Source organism: Talpa europaea (genome assembly GCF_964194135.1).
Source record: "Talpa europaea genome assembly, chromosome: X".
NCBI classification, from domain to species: Eukaryota; Metazoa; Chordata; class Mammalia; order Eulipotyphla; family Talpidae; genus Talpa; species Talpa europaea.
This window is the reverse complement of record NC_140081.1, coordinates 26,626,536-26,652,212: the sequence shown is the minus strand read 5'-3', so window position 1 is coordinate 26,652,212 and position 25,677 is coordinate 26,626,536. Positions and strand designations below refer to the sequence as shown.

The 25,677-nt window shown below is 37.3% G+C and overlaps 1 protein-coding gene across 6 annotated transcripts in view; it reads left to right on the top strand.

Annotated features, from left to right (window-relative positions):
* The window catches only part of CASK (calcium/calmodulin dependent serine protein kinase), a gene marked incomplete at both ends in the record, with an annotated part of 372,322 nt that overhangs the window by 119,416 nt on the left and 227,229 nt on the right, over positions 1-25,677 (top strand). For all 6 annotated transcript variants that reach the window (XM_084258755.1, XM_084258754.1, XM_084258752.1 and 3 more), the window contains one exon: positions 23,414-23,519. In XM_084258755.1, coding sequence (XP_084114881.1) covers positions 23,414-23,519 — 106 coding nt within the window. The remainder of the gene's footprint in view (positions 1-23,413; positions 23,520-25,677) is intronic.

Here is a 25,677-nt window from a genome sequence, read left to right as displayed (position 1 = left end):
GCGCTGAGACTTTAACACCTGTGACACCAGGGAGGCCTTGGTGGTGGTAATTTTATGGGGATTTTACCTGAGAGGAAAAATCAAACATTGTACAAAAATAACCAGCAATATAAAAAATACATAAATTTTATTTTTAAAGATAGTGTTTTGGGCCTCTCTGGTGGTGCAAAGGGTTAAGCACCGCACTATGAAGCAATCCGCAGCCTCTGCAATATGAGTTCGATCCCCAGCCGGCCAGGGAGCAACCCACATGGCAAAGCAGACCTCTCCTGTCTCGCCTGCCGCTCCCCTCAGCAGTGTATTTCAGTTAGTCTGCCTGTTCTGTTCCCCACTCTGTCTCTGGTGAATCCTCTTCCCCCGCCCCACATCTCTGGCCCTTACCCCAGCTCTTGTATGCATAAATAAATAAATCTTTTTAAAAAATGCTTTGAAAGATAGTGTTTTGGGCCTCCCTGATGGCGCAAGGGGTTAAGCTGTCTGCAGCCACTGCAGCACGAGTTCTATCCCCAGCCAGGGAGGTAACCCACATGGCGCAGCAGACCTCTCCTGTTTCACATGCTGCTCCCCTCAGCAGTGTATTTCAGTAGATCCGCCTGTTCTGTTACCAACTCCTCTCACACCCCACACCTCTGGCCTGTACCCCAGTTCTTATATGCATAAATTAATAAATCTTTTTTTAAAAAGATAGTGTTTTTTTCAACTTTAGAAGCTCCTTTTTTATATATTTATTCTATTTCTTCATTCTGTTCATGCTATCTTTGAAATCCTTGGGCATATTCCTAAGATATTTTGAAGATTATGTGTTATAATACCTTTGTCATTGTAGGTCTGTTTGTATGTATCAGCTCTCCTTTTGACTGTTTTATAATTTATTTTACTAGTTCAAATGTAGAATAGTCTTTATTCTGGGCTTAATTTATTGCCAGTACTTAGATGTGACTTTACTGAGGTCTCTACTGATTGACTGTGGTGTCCAGTGAGATCTCTCTACTATTAGAATCCAATGTCTTCCTCCTCTTTGCCCAGCTTCATGGAGTTTCAGACTACATATGCACAAGTTATTGTTAAAGTAAAGAACCATATTGTTCTTTGTGCAGATTTCTTGATTTTTTTTTTTCTATTTCTATCTCCCTTCTCTCTGGTCTGCTGTCCTGAACATTCCATCTCCCTCATCCCTCCTCAATTGTGACCTCTGTCTCCTCAACTCTGTGACATTGTCATGCTCTGTTTTGTCTGCTGTCCTTGTGCTGGGAACTATAAAATTCTTCCAGGAAGAAGCCAGGTCTATAATTAGGCATTCATTCCATTCATATCCTTTCCTATAGGAGCCACAGACCTTTACTGCCTGTTGTCTCAATGACTAAAATTGTTCTAGTTCAGTAGAAGAAAAGAGTTCTGTTCTAATAATTAAACTTTCATGGTTAGAAGCAGAAGACACTAAGGAATTTTAATTATAATGACTTCATTTTCATATAGGAATAGAATATTATAGAATTTGTCAAAAATGCTTAATTTGTTTCCATTGATGCTTTGATTGAGAGGCTGTTGCTGTATTTCTGATGTGGTTAAGAACAAGTTTGTGAGGATAAAATAGGATAGTTTTACAGTGACGAGAATTTATACTACAATAATAGAGTAATAGCAGCTAGCATTGATAGAGCTAACTTTAATGATATGAGGCACCTTGCTGAAAGGTGTCTCATTGGTTCTCACTGTGTTTTCATTACACAGGTACCATATTGTTCCCATTTTTCAGATGAAGAAATTGAAGGCTACAAGAGGTTAAATGACTTGTTTAAGCTCACGTAGCAATCAAGTAAATAGAGACCAGATTCAAACTCAGTTCTGTGAAGTTCTCAAGACCCTCTTGTTCATCCTCACCATGCCATGCTGCCTTTGAAAACAGTAGATGAAAGTAGTGAATATTATAGGGTCAGATTTAGAAGTGGAAGTCTGGAATGTAATACTTTGGGGACCCATTTCTGGGGCTTGTACAGCAATCTTTCTTGTGTTACCTGTTCACTGCTTGTTTCAAATGGTCAAGTCAGGAATTTTTAAAATACTTATGGATACCTTTTCATGGTGTCTTTCTGTTATCTATACATGATAGGAAATCTAAAGAGTGATTGGAAACCTTGTCATTACCATTATTTTACTGTAACTCTGCTCTAAGACAGTTTTTATGAATGATACCATACTGTGAGAGTAGAATTATATGATGGAGAAATTGGTAGTTAGGTTTGTAAAAGCAAAACACTCAGTAATTTTCTAAGTCTGTAATTATTTCAAAATAAAAGTATTTAAAATAAAACAAAAACTTAAAATAATTATTTTCATTGTGGTTTAGCCACCAACCTGCTATGTTAAGTTGCTCATTTCATTTTAATTTTTTTTTGTTTTTAATTATGTATAAAACACTTATGTGGTTACAAAGGTAATTTTTTTTAATGAGTGTATTTTCCATCCCTATTACCTCGCTCTCCCATAAGTAATCATTTGCATTAATTTTTGGTTTATTCTTCATTATCTTTTCTTAAAAAGTATAAATATATGTGTGTACATAAGTACACACTTTCCTCTTTATTGCGTAAAAGGTGGTATATTCTGTATACTACTCTGCATCTTCCTTTTAATAAATCATACATTTTCTGGAGTATACTCCATTACAGAATTGGAGATTATTGGTTTTTTAATATTCCCATTGGGTTCACATTCTTCAAAACCTTATTTGGTGGACATTTACTGTCTGCTATATATGTCATCTACCAACTGTCATGAATAGCATTTTGGAGTAAACAGATGTGTTATACATAGACATTACCCTTGAGAAACTTAGATAATTTCAAAATACTTTTTTTAATTGATGTAACACTGGTTTACAACACTGTATATGATTCAGCTGTATAGGCTCACACCCCTTCAGGTGAATGTTACCAAACGACACCCACTACCAAGGCACCCATAGTCCTCCACTGTAGTCTGTTGGACACCCTCTACACTTTGCTTTCCACCCCTCCCCCTTTGGTAACCTCAATTCTGAAGTCAGATTTCTGGGATTTGTTTTTGGTTTATATACCACTCCCTGATATACAGTAGCTGATCCTGTAATACTTATTTTTGTTTTTATCCATTTACTTTTAAGGAAATATTGAGTGGGAGAGTTTTTGCCATCTATTGTTTCTTCATTAGTGTTATTTCAATAGTATTTGTAAGCATCCTACACAATGCATGCCAGAAATTAAAATATTTAGATATCTGTTAGTAAAGTGTGTAGCAAAAAAAGTGTAATGTAAATTTATTTCTAAATATTCCTATTTCGGGCCCTTGAAAGTCAGAATTGCCAGAGTCTTGATTACTATAACTATACTATCCTTTTAAAAGCCCAGCATTACTGTTGGTGGGAGTGCAAACTGGTCCAACCACTATGGAGAGCTGTGTGGAGATTTCTAGACCTACTAAACATAGAGCTTCCATATGATCCAGCAATTCCATTCCTAGGTATTTACCCAAAGGACACAGAAACATCAATTCCAAAGAACACCTGCACCCCTATGTTTATAGCAGCACTATTTACAATAGCTAAGCTTTGGAAACAGCCCAAATGCCCAAAAATAGATGACTGGATCAAGAAGATGTGGTACATATACACCATGGAATATTACTCAGTACTCAAAAAAGATAAACACATGCAATTTGCAGCAACATGGATGGCATTGGAAGGGATCATGCTCAGCGAAATAAGCCAAAAAGAAAAAGAAAAATACCGGATGGTCTTACTCATAGCAGGAATCTAGAAAACTTAAATAAGGGACCAGGAAAATGAATATAAGAAAGTGAAAATCAAAATCAACAAAAAACTATGAACCAGAGACACTTTTTGGGGGGTGGGGGGCGGGAGGGGAGGGATTGGGGTCAGAATGGGGCGTTTGCAATTGTATGGGGGAATATAAAAATAAAATTTATTATTTAAAAAAATAAAAATAAAAAAAAAATAAAAGCCCAGCATTGAGATGGATAAAAGAATAATTTAATCATGTCATTCTTTTCACTTTTGTGTGTTTGAAAATTTCAAAAATAAAAATATAAAAACAAAAGGCCAGCACGATTTCCTTCCCTATATTGCTCCAACCATTTTCTTTGTACAGAGTTTCTATTCTACTCCTCACCTCTCTGAACTCTTCTTTAATATACCTTTTTTCTTTACCACCCAAGGCACTGAACTTTCCATTGAAGACTTATGCAATGGCCATGCAGAGTACCAGCACAGGCTTTTAAAAGTAGCTCATCTGTGGTACTTTGTCACAGCAGTGGTCTTACTGTGCTGCAAGTGCCCTTTCTATTTCTGTGGTCTACCTCTCCTATGAGCTTTGTCTTCACTCATTTTTTAATTTGAAGTTGGTGTCTGTCCTCAAAATAGTCTTGGTTAGACCTTGAGTTTTCTTTTCTTTCTTTCTTTTCTTTTCTTTTTTTTTTTTTTTTTTGTTAGTTATCCTCCGGTAGTGGCCCCTTAGTCTATCCATGATACTCTCTGGTTCCTCCCAGCTGTTCTGTCCAGACCTGTTAACCTAGTCACTCCTAAACTCTACATATGATGCCCTGTTCCCCTGTTCTCTCTCCTTCACCCACCTACCCTCTCTATTTCCTAATCTCTTTTCACTCTGTACATTGCTTCACTTTAGAGTAAACTTTGTCCTGAAATCCACAAATAAAAAGCTAGGAAATGTCTGTCTTATCTTCATGACAAATAAAACTTAAGATTTTTGTATGCTTCCTCAAGCATTGGAGGTGCAGCAAGGTTAAAAGGCTGACAGCAATAGAAGAACATGTTTCAAGAAGTTTCATATGATTTTATTACATAAGTGTAGATTTGGTAATCTGGAACCTACCACAGTAAATTAAAGCATTTCCTGCACTAAAGGCTTCTGCAGAAATAAATACTACACAAGAAGTAGCCTCATAAAAATCTTTTTTACTTCAGAAAATTGATTCCATGCTCACAAAGTCAGTATTTTCTCTCAGCAGGCATCACAACTAATGACATTAATGAGACCCATGCCATATTTTCTTTAAAAGAGAGAGAATAAAGATAGGCAAAGCTAAGACTTTTTAAAATGAATTCTTTCCAGTGGTCTATTTGAAAATTATAATTAACCAAGAAATAAATCAAGGAAAAACATTTTAATTATTTTTGTAGAGTACCAATTGTGTTAGTACTCCATTACCAGTAGATAAAATAACTTAGAAGTTGGGATATTATAAAATGATTACTTAAAGTGGGAGGGCTATCAGTCTGGAGACAAAACCTCCCCATATTAACTTCACAGTAACAAAGACCTGAATGAGTCTCATTAAGGTTTAGATAATACTGTTAAAGTTTCTGTTGTTTTTGGCAAAAGGCTTTTTTTCCCTAATATTATAGAGAAGTAGTTTTCTAGTAAATGAAATTTAAACAATAAATAAAGCAACTTGAAATTCCTTCCTTTTGTTAATGGCATATGCTTTTGTAGTTCTAACACATCAGCTTTGTTATTCTTTACAGGAGACTTTATAATTTGTAATATGTAAAATAACAGTTTCCAAAAAAGAGGAGAGCCATGACCATTGTTGAACTACTTCCAAAGCAAGCTTATTAAAGATCCCTCAATTCACCTTAGTGGTTTTAATTAGAAAGGTGGACTTTCTAAGGACACTAGTTCACAGATACACTCTCTTTTCTGTGTTCTATATCTTAAGATTTTTAGTTCTGTTGTATTTTTATCCCTAATATATGGATAATTTGTGCCCTGTAAGTTGGAGTGTGCCTTGGATCTAAAGATATGGGTTAAGGCATAATGAAAAAAGATGCACTATACAATGGTCTGTTCTGATTCTTTATATATTTGAGTTTTACTTTTGTCTAAGTAATATAAGCATATAGGTTTCAAATGTTAAATCATACTACTTCTAATAACTACAAAAGATGTCCTAACTCATTGCAACTCCACCAGTCTATTATCTGAAGCAACTACTTTAAGCATTTTTTGCTGTTTCTTTTATAACTAACAACATATGCTTATTTCTTGATTTTATAGTTTTAGATATTTTCAGTTATTGACTTAATGGAGTTATGTTGCTACCCCTACCCTTCTCCCTTTCCTCTCCCATTTTATAACATTATTCATATTTGAACCACAGGGTAATGTGATTATATTTCTTATGTAAATTATTGTTATACCTAGAGTAAATAGTTTACTTCTTTGATTGCTTTCTTTTTATGTATTATAGCTAACTCCTCCCCAGTCTACCCCACTGAACTATATAACTTCTCTCAGTGCATTCAATTCTAATGAATAGTTATTGCATTCACTTTTATTTCTTGACAACATAGAGCTCCTTCCCCAAACCTTTCATCTGTCCATTTTATTGAATGGACTATCATGGTGGGAATTATCTTTGCCTATCATCTTTGTTGGATTTTCTATTTCCTAGATTTTCTGTATTTTTTTTCAGTTTACACCTTCATTTTGGTGTAAAATATGTCCTCTAGTGATTTCTAGAAGAAGGAGCATTTTTTAAAATTGAAAATAGCTTTACAAGTTGATAGTTTGTCTAGTTATAGAATTCTAGGTTGGAAGTTGCTTTATCTTAAACATTTGGAGAAGTATATCATGTGTTTAAAATCTTATACTGTGGGGCCTCCCTGGTAGTACAAGAAGTTAAGTCTAAGCACTATCAAGCTATCATCAACCACTGCAGCATGAGTTTGATCCCTGGCCCAGGAGGTAACCCACATGGCACAGCAGACCTCTTCTGTCTTGCTCACTGTTCCCCTCAGCAGTATATTTCAGTAGATCCACCAGTTCTGTTCCCCACTCTGTCTCTGGTGAATCTGCTCACACACCCCCACCTCTAGCCTGCATCCCCATTCTTGTATACATAAATAAATAAAAATAATTTTTTTAAAAAATAAAATAGTATACTGTGGAACTGGACTACTTGGGTTCATTCATACTTGCCAGCTGTGTGACTTGCACAAGTCATGTAACCTTACTGTGCCTGAGTTTCCTCATCTAAAAATTGGGCATAATAATCTTATCTGCCTTTAGAGTTATTGAGAGGGTTGCAAAACATAAGTAAATCACTTAGCACAGTGCCTTGCCCTTTTTCTCTTTCTCTGAAAACCTTAATGATAATCTTTTACCCCAGTTCCCCAAAATTTCACAGTGCTATGCTTCAGTGTGAACCTTTCTTAAAGTCACTGCACTGGGTGCTTGGAAATCTTTCTACATCTGGAAGCTCATTGTTCAGTTCAGAAAAATCTTTTTTGTATTGTTTTTAAGATAAGTTCTTTCTGTCCAGTTTCTCTGTTCTTCCTTTTTGGAGTTGCTAAGATTCAATTAATATCAGACTTAACTTCCCTATTTCCATTTCTTGGAAATAGGGGAAAAAAGTTGAGCAACTTCATCTACCTACCCTTCCATTTGAATTTCCTGTTGTGGCTTTCATTTTTTATTTCAAGGGCTTCCCCTCCCCCCAAAAAAAATTTCTCTTGTAAATTATTAGTATGTACTTTCCTATTGTTTGTAGACTTACTGTCATTCTTAATCTATTTCAAAATAATATATTTTATTTTTGAAATTTTCTTCCTTATACAGGAAATAATTTTTATTGAAATATTTTTATATTTGTTTTAGTTTCTTTTTTTTTGAGCCTTTCCTCAAATGTTTGGTAACCCTTGGTTGTTATTTTTTTTTTCTTTCACCTCCTAATTTGTATTTCTTTTATTTTTTACATCATTGTTCATTTTTAAAAAATATTTGCTTCCCCCCCAAGTGTAGTCCCCATAGAATTTCCTTCACCAGTGCACCCGTGCACCATCACCACGGTCCCTTTGATTGTTATTTTTATTTTTTTAATGGTTGATGGTAAGAGGCAGTTTTTATTTATTTTTTAAAGATTTCTTTATTTATACAAGAGCTGGGGTACAGGAGGCCAGAGGCGCGGGAGGGTGAGAGGATTCACCAGAGACAGAGCAGGGAGCAGAACAGGCAGACGACCAAAAGCGCTGCTGAGGGGAACAACGGGTGAGACAGGAGAGGTCTGCCGCACCATGTGGTTATCTTCCTGGCTGGCCGGGAATTGAACACATGCTGCAGAGGCTGCGGATAGCTTCACAGTGCTGCACTCAACCCACCGAGCCACTGGGGAGGCCCTGATTGTTATTTTTAAGAGCAAAGTATTAAGTAGTTGCCTTAAAACTCTGTGCACACTGGGTAACTTAACTATATGTAATCCAACAAGGACTGGACCATTTTGAAGAGCCTAATGGATGTCAGTATCTATAGATCTTTTGTTCTTAAGCAGGTCAGCTTGACAGGAAACAATCTTCCAATCTTGTACCTTGGGCTAGAGTGTCTGTATTTAGGGATGGTGGCATGGGGAAAGGCAGTACATAGGGAATGTCTAAGTCTGATAGTGATGGTTTCATGAACCATTTTGGGGGAGGAAGCTGAGGGTCTTTATTTGAACACACATCTTTACCATGTAAATCTTACAATTAATCCTTTTACTTAATCATACTCTATCTCATTTTTACCTGAGCTATGAGTCTGGTATCTAAAATCTCCAAAGAGTAAGTGGAGAATAATTTGCTTAGTTAAGGATATCTAGTGTCTGGCTGCTCCTGTAAAGTTTCAGCCAAATCTGTTGTCTGCTCGGTCATACACTCCTGCCTTCAAAGATAACTAGTGCTTCCTTTTCCTAAACTTTTCCTGGGAACAGTTTGCTTAACTTATCAGCTTTTTTCTTATTGGATTGCCTTGTCATAAACTTACCATGTTAGCTCTGGTTCTACAAAAACAGGTACAAAGACAAGGTAGCAGTCCAAGAAATTTATTGGGAAACTACCTGTGAGTGAGAATGAGTAGGGAGATTGCCAAAAGACTTTGGGAGGACCATCATAGGTTATACAGGTCTGACTTCTTTAGAGTAGAAAGGGTAGGGAAATTTTAGACTAAGGTGCATTCACACGGAAGTTTTCATGAGGCCTATTGGGAGTTCATGAGGCCTATTGGGAGTTCCTGAGTCAGTACTGGCCATCATATTCTCATGTCTCATAGAAATGAGCCTGCTTTAGTATTCCTGCTGCTCTTAGTCACTAGTGGAGAGTAGCTTGTGGTATATGTGGCATTGCTGAAAATTCAGTGATGGGTTCATAGTATTGCAACTGGGCTTGTCAGTCACATTCCCTGCAGTCAGAAATTTCAAAACACATCTTAATGGTTGCCTCATTTGGATTTCTGTTTTCTCTGATCTGCTAACTTTGTCTGTTTACTTTCTGGCATCCAGGACTTTGTCTGCTATCTGTTATGCTGCTGCTTTCTCTCTTATTCTCTTTATCTTTATGGTCTATGTCTTTTTAATGTCATTACTGAAATGTTCATTGGGTTTCAAGAGATAGGAGAAAACATTGGACCACCATGTTTAAATGAAATTTTAGTATTCTTATTCATGCAGTTGAGTTATGATTCCCTAACTCATTGTCTGTATTATATACTTCTTATAGTATATATGGATTCCTAGTTACTCTCTCCTACAGTATAGTCCTTTCTGGTCACATAGTGATCACCATTTGAATCTTTCTGGAAGCATCAAGAGCCAAAGATAAAGACATAGCAGAGGCCAGTTCATTGTGATTGTCATTGCAGTGCAAAATTGTTGGAAGGAGGATGAGGATTGTACTTATTAAAAGTACTGGTTGATCTTGGGCTGCTTCCTTAGTGAGTACAGTTTAGTAGGTATGGAATGTAAACTAGGAATCTCTTTTTTTAAATAAGTACTGTAGTAATTCTGGGGAGCTTCAAATGAACCAATAGGCGATATCCAAGGGAAATAGGGTTGAGTGTGGGTTAGGAAGAACTATAGTGAGACACTGAATTTTTATTTTAGAAAGAACTATTTGAGGGGCCTCCCTGGTGGTACAGGGGTTAAAGACAGGGCTATCAAGCTATTGCCAGCCACTACAGCACGAGTTCGATCCCCGGGCCTGCCAGGGAGCAACCCACATGGCGAGGCAGACCTCTCCTGCCTCGCCTGCTGCTCCCCTCAGCAATGGATTTCAATAGATCTGCCTGTTCTGCTCCCTATTCTCTCTGGTGAGTCCTCTCACCACCACCCCATACCTCTGGCTTACACCCCAGTTCTTGTATGCATAAATAAATAAATCTTTTTTAAAAAATTTAAAAAAGAACAAAGAACTATTTGACTATAGTATAGGGTGATTTGAAGGTATATGCAGTGATTTAGACAAGATAAATAATGGTGGATTCAACTAACTTCCAAGTGGCAATTGGGATGGATAATGAGAAACAAATTAATGAAGTCAAAGAATAGCATCAGAAAATCTGGTAAGTATTTGAATATCTTCTACAGGGAGAATTGTGTGTTTCCCCCATTTATTTATTCAATCTTTATATCTATCAGCTTATTTTTTTAAGCTCTCTTTCCTCTCCTTTCCGTATGGTACTCCCATTACACATATGTTGTTGTGCTTACAGTTGTCCACAATTTTCTAAGGATTTGTTCATTTTTATTACATTCTTTTTTTCCTCTGTGTTCTTCAGATTGCATAATCTCAATCTGTTTTCAAGTTGATGCATTCTTCTGCCAGCTCAAAACTACTTTTGAGCCCCTCTACTGAATTTTTCAGCTTGGTTATTAGCTTTTAACTCCAAAATATACATTTTAAAAAATAGTTTATATATCTTTATTGATATTCTCTATTTGATGAGACATTATTATCACACATTTCTTTAATTCTTTAAACATGATTTTCTTTAGATCTATCAATGTATTTATAATAGCTGCTTTTGATATATTTTCTGCTAAGTCTAACATCTGGGCCCCTCAAAGGTAGTTTCTATTTTCTGCCTCCCCCCCAACATTTTTTTGCATGTCTCCTAACTTTTTGGAGAGAGCACAGCTGTAGATACTAACACCCTCCCCCACCCACCACCTGTTCTTGTTTGCTTGTTTATTTGTTTAGTGATTTCCTTGACTCTTTCAATGCAACCTCAGGTGTCATTCTTGAATAGGAGCAACCTTGGGCATGTGCACAACCTTCCTCATCATCAGGACTGAATATGATATTAGCTGGGCTTTCTTTGAATCTCTCTTTCTGTGATTTCCCATTCAGATCATTTACCTCTGGTATTACGCTGTAGTAACAGCACAGCATGGAGCTGTGGGAAATGGAATCTGCCAATGTTCACTAGCTCTGAAATTCACCCCTAAATAACTCTTCCACCTCTGGGAGCTGTGTCACTCAGCTCCTGGGCCCATTAGAACAGTTCCCCTGTCTTCTTGAGGGAGACTTACAGGGGCGCAAATGTCTTTCTTGAATGCCACAGCCTCCCATTGTTCTAAGCAAATTTCTGTGGGTTTTACTGAACAAATGCTTCTCTGTTGTAAGCCCTTTGACCAATCTCCACAGACTTTGAATGATCATTTATTTTGACCGGCAAAATATTTATGTCTGTCCAGGAGAGAGGTTTAACCTCAGCTCACATAGCCATCCTAAAGCCCTGCCTACTCACTGTATTTTAAATGATTCTGCATCTTATAATCACAAGCTAGTTTTTCAAAAATATCTGGTGTCTTGAATTATAAGCATTAAATTAAGATTTTTTGAAAGGCTTTATGAATTTATTACTGACATTTGTTCTAATTGAGCTTTGATACTTTATATTTCAGTTCTTAGCAATAATACAGAGAAATGGCTGACCAATAATGTTCATCTTCAGAGTCAAATAGTTGTAGACTCACAGCAGTATAGTAGAGTGTTAAGAGCATAGGTACTGAGACCAGTCTGCCTGGGTTCAAATTTTGGCTCTGAAATGTATTAGTTCTGTGGGTGGTTTACTTAACTGCTCTCTGCTTCAAACTTCTCATATGTAAAAGGAGTATCATCTGCCGCTTTAGGGTTCTTGTGAGGGTGAAATGAGTCCACATATCTAAAATAGACCCTGACTCATAGTAAGTACTCAGCTGATGTTAGCTGATGGGATGGCTATTATTGTTGTTAAACATGTCTAAGGCAAATCATCGTGTCATCTGTGTTTTAAATTATTGAGACCCATAATATTATTGTCCATAGCCAGTTATCTCAGTGATATTATTTATCTAACTACCTAAATGTGATCTTTAGTTCCCTCTAGTGGAAGAAAATTAGATATGCTCTTTTCATAAACTTGCCTCTTTTTGAATTATGATCATTTAACTCCTGAATAATTAAACAAAGGCAGAATCCACAAATATAAAGATTTTAAGAAATTGTTAAAATTTACATGAAACTTATGTCTTAAATATTCTTTCAAAGCAAAGACTTTTTTAGCCATATAACTTATAATATTCGATAATATAGTGCATAAACTATACAGTAACATAGAAATGTTCGGCATATATTACTTTTGTTTAAATCCAGTGAATTCAGTAATGGGAAGTTCTTTGACATTTTCCATTTAATTCATGTTGATACAATATACAGAATTACATTAGCACCCATTTATCTGCAAGTAGATGGCATTTTTTGGTCATTCAATAAGAACACTTGTCAGTGTGGCTATCCTATCTGGAGTAAATTGCCTCATATTTTGGACATTTCTAGAGTTCTTTACCAGTAGTGTAAGGAATAGCTGAAAGATTGCTAGATTGTGTTGTCAACTAGCTAGGTAACTTCAGATATGTCACTTGCCTACCTAGGACTTCCTTTTCCTTACAAGTAAAATGTAAGGTTTGAGAGGAACATTCGACTCGCTTACTGTCCCTCCCATGTCTCTCAGTCTCTGATTTGGTGATATACATTAATATGAGACAGAAGATTTAATAGTCATTGGTTGAATGAGTTCTTTGTGCTTGGTGCTGCCTTCTGGCAGGAATGTAAATCACTAACAGTATTACAGTTTGGTAAATGCTGAGATGCTGAGGTGTATATAGGGGGTATTCTTAGATCACAACAGGGTATGCCTACCTCAGCTGGGAAGATTGTTAAGTGGAATTTTGTGTTAAAGTGTGAGTGGAATTTTGATAAATGGGTTGGGATTTACCAGCAGAGAAGGAATCGCATAAAGTATCAAACCGAAGGAGCAACTTTTTTTTTTTAAGAGAATAGAGAGCATGACAGGGAAGAAGGTGGCCAAAGCTGCAGGTAGTTCAGGTTGGGGTTCAGGGAGAATGATGGAAGAAACTGGAAAGTAATGTAATACATATGACTGCCAAAAAAAAAAAAAGAAGGTAAAACTAAATTACTTGACTAAGAAGCAGAAAAACTCAGTTCTATTGATTGAATTATGTTACTAAATATCTCTGGGAACCCCAGTTAAGTTGTTTGACTTAAAAATATTTTTGGAAGACTTTGAAAGGCAACCTCAGGGCTTTGTAGCAGCTTGGTGTGGGAAATGGAAAGCAGTGAAAGTTTTTGGAGTGATATGATAATATCTGTTTTAGAGTAAAAACTGTGATGACAATTTAATGAGTAGGGTAAAAAAAAAGAGAATTGGAGGCAAAGAAACCCATTAAAAAATCTTTGCTCTGATCCAGACATGAATTAGTGAAGACTGAAACTAGGATAAGAGTGGAAGGGGTAGATCATTTTGACAGGTGTCACAAAAATAAAATGGGCAGGTTTTGCCAGCTGCTTATAGGAAGTGGAGGGGAAGTAGTAGTTGGTATAAGGATGACTCCAATAGCTATCTGGAAGAATAATGATGCTGGCAGTCAGTAGGCCACACATATATAGCTATGTGGGTTATGTTTTACTTTTTTTTCTGTCAATATCTTTATTATTAGACACTTTGTACCTGTTCTTCACCTTTTGTCCAAATAATACTGTGGTCAACTTGAAATTCATTTCTTTATGAAGCGATATTACATGATTTCGCAAGAAGACGTAGATGAAAATCTGCTAGGTAAAAGTATGTTTAGAACTATATAGCAGTGTGGTTCGGTAGTTCACATCACCAGCTTCTTGTATTCAGACTTGGTTTGATTGACGTTTGGTGAAGTTAAGAAAGAATACCAAAAATGGAAAAAAAAAAAAAAACGGTCAAGGGTAGAAGGAACAAAACTTATTGTGCGTGTGCTTGGTGTCATGTACATTTTCAAGACTGTATTAATCATCAGGGCTAGCTACCACCCAGTATAACAACTATTATTTTACTCTTTCCATTTTAGAGATGAGGAAACTGATGTTCTAAATTTATACAGCTACTAACTGATAGAAATTTCATGAGATTTTTGGCAAGATTTAAGATAGGCCTTCTGACTAAAAATCTGTTGTTCTATTATAACTGCCTTTCTACAGAAAAGTGTTAGCATTTGAAAGGATAAGTGTCAGATCTGTGGAAATGGAGTGACCAATGGAGTGACCATTCCATTTGACTAGTTACCAAACTGTAGGGTCTCAGGACACAGAAGTCTCAGTGCTACAACTAGAAAGCTCAGGCAAATCAGAATGAGTTGATATCTTATCTGGAAAAGACATTTATAGTAAATATAAATGTATTAAATTTAAATATAAAATTAGTAAATATAAATATAGTAAATATTATAGTATCTAGAATGACCTAAATAAGGTATTGATTGTATTTGTTTCCTATAATACTGATACATGAATTAGGCCTTTTGTTACCTCCAAGTGACAAATGATTTCTAAGTGAAGAGGGGTCAAGTAATGTCCTGCCTGACTTCTACTTGTTCTCACTGTCTCTGAACATCCTGCCTTGCTGCAGTTGCACTCGTCTTTGTGTGAACAGACGCTGGAGGCCTCTGCTTCTATTTCAATTTTTAAGGAAACTTTTGTCTTACCCCATTCCAAGTTTGATGAAATGGCAAAAGAGCTATTGAGAAAAAAGTCAAGAAAGAAGGCTGGTTGATTATAAATGCATGCTCTTTTAAGAATGAGGAAATACATATTCTGGCATTCAACCTACAACAAAAAGGGAAAACTCATAGCTTGATAAATATAAAATAAATATATATAAAACATATATTTATTTTATGTGTATAAACATTATACTGTAATAACTAAACAACTTATATTGTTTGTTATCAACTGAAAAACAAGAAATTCTCCCCATGGGAACAGTCTGTAATTTTTTAAAAAAGAAGAAGAAAAGCATGTGTTATGGTAGTTCAGGCTTTTCACATAAAATGATAGACTTAGGGCAGAGGTTACAGTGGTATAGGGGATATACTTATGTTTTTTTGCCCAAGTATTACTTATCCTCAAATTGTGCCCACTGTTGGAGTATGTAAGAGTTACTAGCTCCTGTGGCTTTGCAGTCTCAGTTGTACTCTTAGGGCCTTCAGGAGACCATTAGATGTTTATCTGTCGTGATCTTGATCCTTGGACATTTGGTTCTAAATCAGTCTCTTGGGCTTTTGTACTTTCCTTAAAGATTTATAACTAGCCCCAAATAATTTAAAAATTGCATCTAGATAGCTGCCAGATTTTCAGATACTTAAGTATAATACCTCCGGGCCTCCCCGGTGGCACAGCAGTTGAGTGCTGGGCTGCGAAGCTGCCCGCAGCCTCTGCAGCGCTGGTCTGATTCGGTCTGATCCCGGCCACAGGCCAGGGTCCCACATGGCGCACAGACCTCTCCTGCCGCACCCACTGCTCCCCTCAGCAGTGTGTTTGCCTGTTCTGCTCCCCGCTCTGGCTCTGGTGAATCCTCTCACCCTCCCGCACTTCTGGCTATACCCAGTGCTTGTTTGTATGTATGTATGTATGTATGTATGTATGTATGTATGTATAAATAAATAAATAAGTATGCTCCCTCCTGGTTAACCCAGATTGGTGTGCAGGCCTGTCTGAGCCTTTGGTCATTCCTAGTTGAGAATATCAACTTCTTGATTTATAAGACGATAGCCTCATTAAAGTCGACCTGACCTATATTAATGCCAAAAGGCAGCTGGGTGGGATGATTAGTCTTCAAATTGGATGTTATTTTTTCCTTTTTTTTTTTTTAAAGATTTCTTTATTTATTTATACAAGCACTGGGTACAGTGCGGGAGGGTGAGAGAATTCACCAGAGCCAGAGCGGGGAACAGAACAGGCAGACTGATGAAGTACACTGCTGAGGGGAGCAGCGGGTGGCAGGAGAGGTCTGCGGGCCATGTGGGACCCTCGCCCGGCAGCCAGGGAATGAAACGGTGCTGCAGAGGCTGCGGGCAGCTTCACAACCCAGTGCTCAACCGCTGCGCCGCCGGGAGGCCCCAACTTGGTTCTTAGATGAAGGTGGTTCATGCCATTTGCAGCAATGCAGATGGACTGGAAAGGATTATGCTAAGTGAAATAAGCCAGAAGGATAAAGATAAATACAGGATGGTGGCACTTTTAGGTGGAATATAGAGAATCAAACAAAGGGTCAGACAAAGACAAATTTTAAAACAAACCCTTAAAAGCTGACCATAGATCTGAAGTATCGATGATAATATTTGTCAGGAAAAGATCAGTGTCCAGATTCTGCACATCACTGATGATTGTGTACCTGAATTAAGCTGGTTCTTCACCACTCTGATAGTTTGTCATCCAAGTGATTTACACCACATTAGCACTGTTGTGTTACTGGATATTAAGGATACATAAAATCTACAAAGCCCCAGGAACCATTGTGTTGTGAAATAAAGAGCACTGGACTTACGTTAACAGTCCTGCTTACTCTGAATACTAGTGTGTAATTTCAGTAACTTATCTCTCTCAATCTGGGGCCTCAGATTCTTCCTCTATAAAAGAAAGAGAGATATTTATTTCTCAGGATAATTGTAATTATTAAATGAGGGCCTATTAGAGAGGCACTTAAAATCTCAAATTGAAGAACTAAGGCTACCAGAGGGGAAAGGGAAAGAATAAAGTGAGGAGAGCGATCAGTGGTCTATGGTAAAGGACTATGAATGCTTCGGTGCTGGGTGTGGTGTGATAACACCTGAAGGGGGAGATCCTATACCTCTAAATCATATATAATCTTGAAAACTAATGTTACCTCAATTTAAAAAATAAAATTATTATGGAATCCTCAGCTTTAAATAAAATCTCATATGTTGCATAGTAAACTCCCAGATGTTGCATTACATAATCTAAGATCATGCAATAAATTTCAACATGTACAAAGTGAATGTTCACTATCCTTTGTGTTGTGTTTGGTAGATATAAAGTATAATTTAAAACTACAAACAAATTAAGGGTTTAGATGAACAATTGGGAAGACATTCCAGATTTAGTCATTAAGTAATGGATTTGGATTATTATAAGAAATTATAGCATTTCCTTCTCTGAAAGTTTTTTTTTAAACACATCTATTTATGTTTAGATACTTTTTAGAATTACTTTACAATATCTGTAAGAAATTCAGAAGAATTCAGAATCAGGAGAGGATAAGAATTAAAGCAAGTTGGGCCTCCCTAGTGGCGCAAGGGGTTAAGTCTTAGCACTGTGAAGCAATCTGCAGCCACTGTAGGCCAAGTTCAATCCCTGGCCTGGAAGCTGACCCACATGGCAAGATAGACCTCTCCTGTCTCACCCACTTCTCCCCTCAGCATTGCTTCCCACTCTGTCTCTGGTGCATCCTCTCATCCCCCAAAACCCCCCACCGCAACTCAGGTCTACACCCCAGCTCTTGTATTTTGGTATGCATAAATAAAATAAATCTTTTTAAAAAAGAATTAAAGCAAGTCAATCCATCTAGATCTACACCATTCCAATTTGGTAGCCACTAGTTACATATAGCTATCAAGGACTTGAAATATGGCTGGTCCAAATTGAAATGTGCTGTAAACTATAAAACAAACAGCAGATCTCACAGATTTAGTACAGAAAAGAATGCAACTTTTGTGAATAATTTTTAATGTGATTACATGGCCAAATAATACTTTTGATATGTTAGATTACATAAAATATATTACAAAAATAAATTTCACCTATTTTTACCTTTTAATGTGTCTATTTTGGAACATTTAAAATTATATATGTGATTTGCATTATATTTCTATTGGATGGTGCTAATCTAAATCCTTATTCCATTTTTCTGGGCAAGCTAACTTAAATTTAGATCTTTTAAGTTCAGATACTAAGATTGAGCTTGCTCCTCCAATGCCTACAATGTCATCCCTTTCCTCAGTCATATTTGTAAAAACCCAAATTATTTTTGACCTATAGTCAAATTAGCTGGTCACAAAATTGTGGCATTCTGAAAGTAACATCTGACTTTTAAAACATAGTATGAAGAATTCTTCTTTTACAGGAACAAATAAAGTGAATAATAAATACTTCCCCAGAAAAGTCTTCTTAAAACAGACCACCTGAAACAGCTTCCCTAACTCTCCCGCAATTGAGGGACAGACTGATGCTAAATGACGTAGTTGCTTTACTGTTCCTGGATGGCCCATATTCCTTAGGAAACTAGTAGTCATTGTCATTGTCATGGTTATGTCATGGTACGTCATCATCTCATGACATACGGTAGATTTATTTAAGCATGTTTTATCCAATTTTGATCATAAATATTTCTTTCCATATTGCTTATGCCCCTTCTAAAGGGAAACGAATTGATAAAATCTAGGCACATTGTTAACTATAAAGGCTCTAAGCATAAAAACAGATTCTTCAAAATCTTTTAAAATTTCCCTAGGAGATTACAAAATGAAAAAATATGAGTGGAAAGTTACCAGTTACTATAGACAAAAAGGTGCTTCAAAACCTTGACAGCGGCCGCCTTGGTGGCGCTATCAAGCTATTGCACTATCAAGCTATTGCAGGCCACTGTGGCATGAGTTCCATCTCCAGACAGGGAGCTAACCCACATGGCGCAGCAGAACTCTCTTGTATCACACACTGTTCCCCTCAGCGGTGTATCCCAGTAAATACATTTGTTCTGTTCCCCACTCTGTCTCTGGTGAATCTTCTCACCCCATACCTCTGGCCTATACCCCAGTTCTTGTCTGCATAAATAAATAAATAAATAAATAAATAAAATCTTTAAAAAAAAAAAACCTTGACGGTAACTGCATCAGGACACTCACAGGAATGTTCTGTGCTAGCATCTAGGCAGTCAGATAATCACAACTTCAAATCGTATTATTATCACCTACTTTCAGATTCCTTCCTACTCTGCTTTATGAGTTGACTTGTAGAAAAATACTATTTTTATGTTACTATGTCAGCAAGGAATTAATGGCACTCAGTATACACATCTTTAATTAACATTTGCATCTAAGGCAATCATTTTGAAATAATATTCTTCTAATACACAGTTTGGATGCATATATAATACATTTGTAGGATTTTTTTGGCTGATTTTTTTATTTGCTATTTAATATACCTATTTAATCAATACCGAAATTATGGAAAATGGTGCAGTAACTATCCTATCCACATAGACTTCTTTTTTTTTAACTTATTTATTTGTTTGTTTGTTTGTTTATACATACAAGCACTGGGTACAGTCAGAAGCGCGGGAGGGTGAGAGAATTCACCAGAGCGGGGAGCAGAGCAGGCAGAAGGACCGAAGTATACTGCTGAGGGGAGCAGCAGGCCGCAGGAGAGGTCTGCGCGCCATGCGGGACCCTCCTCTGGTGGCCGGGGAGCAGCCGGGGATCGAAGCGGCGCCTCATAGGCTGCGGGCAGCTTCACAACCCAGCGCTCAACCACTGCGCCACCGGGGAGGCCCCACATAGACTTCTTTAAAGACTATGCCCTTATAATTTTATATATGTATTTATATTGTTTGCTTTGTGCTATTTAATGAGTATTCTGATTTTTGTCCCTGAAATGTCAGTTCCTAGTTTTTGAAGGCAGGGTCATCAGCAGTTGTGTCTTCACTTTTAGGGTGGGTAGGTGATAAAAGACTAGGCCAGGAGCACGTTCAGCCTTTTACCAAGCAGGAATGTGTGGGTCAAATGGAGGGATTTTTAGAGCATCCATTTCTACTTAGTCTTTTGGTATTAAAAATGTAGCATGTACAAACTGAGTGTGGGGGTTGAAGCAGTGTAGTTACATGAAGGGGACAAAATAAAAACAGACTGAAAACAGGACAGCAGACCAGTTTTCTTTGTGGCAAACACTACATCTCTGTTTACTTCTTAACTCCAAGGTCGGAGCAGAGAGTTGACTCAGGCTTTTTACCAGAATCAAAAGAAATGGGAAGGGCCTCCCCGGTGGCGCAGCGGTTGAGCGCTGGGTTGCGAAGCTGTGCGCAGCCTCTGCAGCGCCGGTTCGATTCCCGGCTGCTCCCCGGCCGCCAGAGGAGGGTCCCACATGGCGCCCAGACCTCTCCTGCCGCCCGCTGCTCCCCTCAGCAGTGTACTTCAGTCCTTCTGCCTGCTCTGCTCCCCGCTCTGGCTCTGGTGAATTCTCTCACCCTCCCGCGCTTCTGACTGTACCCAGTGCATGTATAAACAAAACAAACAAACAAACAAATAAATAAAATAAAACATGCCTCTAAAATAAATAAATAAATAAATAAATAAAAATTAAAAAAAAAAAAGAAATGGGAAAAAAAATAAATTTTGGCAAAAAACAGAAGGTATGAAAATGGTAACTTCTAATAAAATCATAAGCTAAAGAAGCATAAAAACAAGTAATAAAAACCCTAAGCTTTTCATAGAACCAGGAGGAAGAACATTCTTGAAGAGAGAGAAAAAATTGTGCATGTATCTTATTTATGTTCTCTGCCTATAGTCTGGCCCTCCACCACACTTCTCAAAAGCTTCCTCACAGCTACAACTTCTCGGCACAAAACCCACACCTGATTCACACTTCTCTCCTGCAGGACCTTTCCAACTAGTTTTGGAGATGGAGACCATCTTTCTTGCACCTCTGATCTCTTCCTTTATTGTGAACACTGAGCCACCTTAGCCCCCTCAGTCCCACACTGCTGCAGTCCACAGTCTTTCATCCATTTCCTCTTTTGCATCTGACCATTGCCCTCTGAAGTCATTTAGTAAGCCCTACATCACCTATTGCCTTCCTGACTTCAGTTGCTGTAAGAAAGGCATTCGTAGAGGTTAGCAGTTGGCCAGCAAGTAACAGTGACAGGAAGGACTGGCACCAAGTTGTCGGACTCCAGAATCTGTGGGCTTTTCATCAATGCCACTTGAAAACACACAGAGTGTTCCCATTAAAACAACAGCAAAAACAGACAAACAAATCAAACCTTCTCTGACCTTGTTATTCTTTTCCTACTGCCAGATTCTTATAATCTGATCATGTGTAAATCTGGCCTGGCATCGTGAAAGGACTGCTACTAGAGGTAGACAGGCCAGAGCTGAAAATCTACCCCTTAATGATAACTGTGTGATCCTGAACATGCTCCTAAGCCTCATCCTCCTCACCTGTAAAATACCTACCTCACAATTTGTGGGACAGTAAATGATACTAGTTAAGTAAGCCGGGTGAGAGACAGGATAAATTTTAATTTGTTATTATATAGTTATCTCCTGAATACTGACTTTGAACCTGACCGCTTCACAGAACTCAGTCTTACCCAGAATATATTGGTCTTTTCTAAATGAATCTTACAGTCTTTTCTCAGCCTTCTCTGACTGCTCATGCCTTAATTCTTCCTATTCCTTTGATTTTGTTAACATTATATTGTTGGTTCTTCCTTTTTCTGGTGGCTTCACTTTTGTGTAATTTACTGGCTTGTTTTCCTCATTCTACCCTTGTGTAAGTCTGCTATGGTTCCATCTGCAGCCATTGGTCTTGTTGACAAGATTAAGTTGATTTAATAAATAACACAGAAGATAATGTTAGCTCCTTTGCTTTGTGCAGTATATCTTTACTTAGCCCTGGTTCTTCTTTACCTGTCTCCTTTCTACTCCCAAGTATTAAAATATCACATTGGACTTTATTCATCTGCAAAACCATTAAAACCCCAATACTATTAATATGAGAAGGCATTAATTATCTTCTTTCATCTAGATGTGGCAACTGATACCCATGTCCAAACTGTTTTCTTTTTTTAAAGATTGATTGATTGATTGATTGATTTAAGCACTGGGTACAGTCAGAAGCGCAGGAGGGTGAGAGAATTCACCAGAGCCAGAGCGGGGAACAGAACAGGCAGACTGATGAAAAACACTGCTGAGGAGAGCAGCGGGCGCGGCAGGAGAGGTCTGTCACACCATGTGGGACCCTTGCCAGTGGCCGAGGATCAAACTGGCCCTGAAGAGGCCGCGGGCAGCTTTGCAGCCCAGCGCTCAACTGCTGTGCCACCAGGGGAGGCCCCAAACTGTTCTTTTTTAAATTTTTTTTTATTGAAGTACCATTGGTTTACATCCTTGTTAGTATTTTGGAAGTATGGGATCCCTCCCTTTAGGTGTAGTCACTGTAGTGCATCCCCCACCAAAGCACCCATAGTCCTCCACCATAGTCCACTGGGCTTCCACCCCTCCCTGCTCTCACCTTTCCCCTTCCCCTTGTGGATGCCTCAGTTCTATAGTCTACTCTCAAGCGTTGGTTTTAAGGTTTGTCTTTGACCCTTTTGTTTTTTTGTTTGTTTCTCTATATTCCACATTTAAAGGACACCATCTGGTATTTATCTTTCTCCTTCTGGCTTATTTCACTTAGCATAATCCCTTCCAGCTCCATCCATGTTGCCACAAATGGCATGAGTTTATCTTTTTTGATCACTGAGTAGTATTCCATTGCGTATATATACCATAGCCTTTTGATACACTCATCTGTTTGCTCAGACTTTTTCATGTGATGATGATGATGTCCACAGTTTAATTTTCCACACAGTATTATAACTTACATTGTAGTCTTAGTTGCATGATGTGTACTTGTTCCTCAAAATAACACTGTAGGTCATGTCCTGAATTACCCAACACAATTTATAGATGATGTAAAATTCTTTCTGATTTTGATGCAGGAAGTAGTGCCTATTCTGTATAACCACACTGTTTTTCCCCCTATTTCATATAAATTCTCTTGCAGATTTTAGGTTCAAGATTTGGATGCAAGATTTTAGGTTAAAGAGCAGAAAAGATTTTCTTATCTAATTTAGGGAAAACTAAGAAAAAGATAAAATTGAAGACAAATTGAGTTACTTATTAGTAGATCAAGAAAGAGGTATACATTTCTAAACTTGATTATAAGAGTCTGGGGAAAGTATATGTGAAGATGATGTGTTATTTGTAGTTTGTATTGATAGGAATTTACTCTATAATGTATATAGATTTAAGCTGGCAAAAAATGTGATGTTTTATTGTCAAAGATTTTAAAGGGTAAAATGTTAGGCTTAGCTCAAATGGGGGATTTCATTTCTTTAGTTAGAGAAGTCGTCATGTTACCATAGATCACATCCATTCACTCATCATTCACTCTGATTGCCTTTTGTTCCTACCTAACAAAGCATATTGTATGTTTGTTTTGCAGATCTAAAGCGGGAAGCCAGTATCTGTCATATGCTGAAACATCCCCACATTGTAGAATTATTGGAGACATATAGCTCAGATGGAATGCTTTACATGGTTTTTGAATTGTGAGTGTACATTTTCTTTTTTTAAGAGTTAAGGTTTTAAGCAATATTGGTTTGAGAAATGGCGACACTTTTCTCTTAAAATTTAGCAATAGCTGTGAACTCGTCTATTTAGAATACTTAAAGTAGCAAGAATAAATGGATTACTTCATTTTAAGGTTCATAGTGGCTGAAGAAACAAAAGTTGATATTTTCAGTTAACCTCACATTTTTAGCATACTTCAGAAAAGAGGCTAAAAAAATAGAGCTCAAAGAGGGAGTAGGACACCCCCAAAATATAAAATTCTGACAACAGGACTCTTAGTGAAAAGGATTGGGATGGGATTGGAAGCCTCCATGTAGCAAGCTTCTCTGGCAACTAAAAACAAATAGATGTAACTTTTTTGACATAATCACCATAATGGCATATGAAAGAAATCCTATAGATAATAGTATATCTTCATTTTAATAAGTCACTTGATGTGATTTTCACAGAATTTTTGTCATTAAGATGGCGAAATCTAAGCTATGGTTAATACAACTAGGTAGTTTCATAGCTGGTTGAATGATTGTGTCCAAAGAAATTTTATAAAGCTTTAAAGGATGTATCCTAGTCTGTTCAAAATTAAACGATTGGCTTTGATTAGGATCTCCCACAAGTCAGTAGTCAAGGTATTAACCAAAGCTGAAGTCATTTTTAAGGCTCCACTAGGGATGGATCTACTTCCAAACTCATTCATATAGTTGTTAGCTTGAGGCTATTGGATGAGATTTTAATACCACATGAGCTGTTGGCTGAGGCCCCCCCAAGTTTCCTTGTCACATGGGCCTCTCCATAGAGCAGCTCATAATATGACAGCTGGCTTCATCAGAGCAAACAAGAGAGTGAGACAGAATATGAACAGTGCAAGTCACAGTCTTGTAACCTAAACTCAGAAATCACCCACCACCACTTCCACCACATTCTATTAATTCGAAGTAATTTATTGGATGTAGCTCATACATAAGTGGAGGGGATCACACAAGGACATAAATATCAGGAGATGCTGATCACTGGGAGCTTTGTCAGAAGTTTTCCCCATAGAAAGAGAGGTAATACATTGAATATCTAGATAAAATTTTAAAATTATTTTATAAGTTTATAGTAAAGGAGTTAAAACAATGAAGATAGAATTTAAGACCAGTTAATATAAGCTCCTTCATTCAAACATGTAAGTGAAGATTACTCAGAAGTTAGTTGTGACTACTTATGTGAAAAAGATGTCAACATTTTAGTCAGTTGTTAGCAACAGGTCAGAAAGGCCTGAATGGAACCTTTGGCTACTTTAATTAGAAATATATAGTATTCAGAACAACACACTTCCATTGTATTATATACTGCTTGTTCTCTCCCTGATGTGTTCATACTAAGCAGAACACTAGCATGTTTCTGGAAGGGGATAACCAGCATGGGAAAGAACCTGGAAATTCTGTCATAGAATCACAACCTTCAAAATCTTTGCTGGCAAACCTGCTATAAATATTTTGAGAACTATGTATCTCCTCACATATTTTTTTAATTTATGTGTAAAAGCTTTTATTGTGAGGATGTTGCCTTTGGTGCTTTGTATATTCCTTTAGGTATATTTTCTTCAATAGTGTACAATTGCACCTTTATGCTGTTCAATTTTTGGAAAATGTCTGCTATATGACCTAAATGGTAAAGCTAGTCATCATTGTCAAACCCATAGCCAAATCTGACTTCATTTATCAAATAAAATTAAAATGTTAATAGACATCCCAGTGATAATCATCTTCCTGCCGAATTCTAAAATAGATAAGGCTTTGCCATGGATGTATTGCCTGGATGAAATCATATATATTCTCTCCTTTTTCTTTCCATATCTATTTTGCTCTAAGGATCCCTCCCTCCCTCAGGAACTTGGCATTCCCTCAATTGTCTGTTTGAAACTAGACTTACCTTTTTAGATGGGTTTTTATCAGTGGGGATTTAAAAGGAAAATCAGACCTCAGACTTATTTTCAGACAGACCAAATAATGGCAAATGAAGATACGGGAATTGAATACCTTAAAAATATACTAACTCATGTATCTCCTGGAAAGACTTTGGGTGCTCCCAGAGTGAGTTCCAGTTTGCAGACCAAAAAGCTATTGAAAAGATTGGGAGGCTTTTGTTACCCAA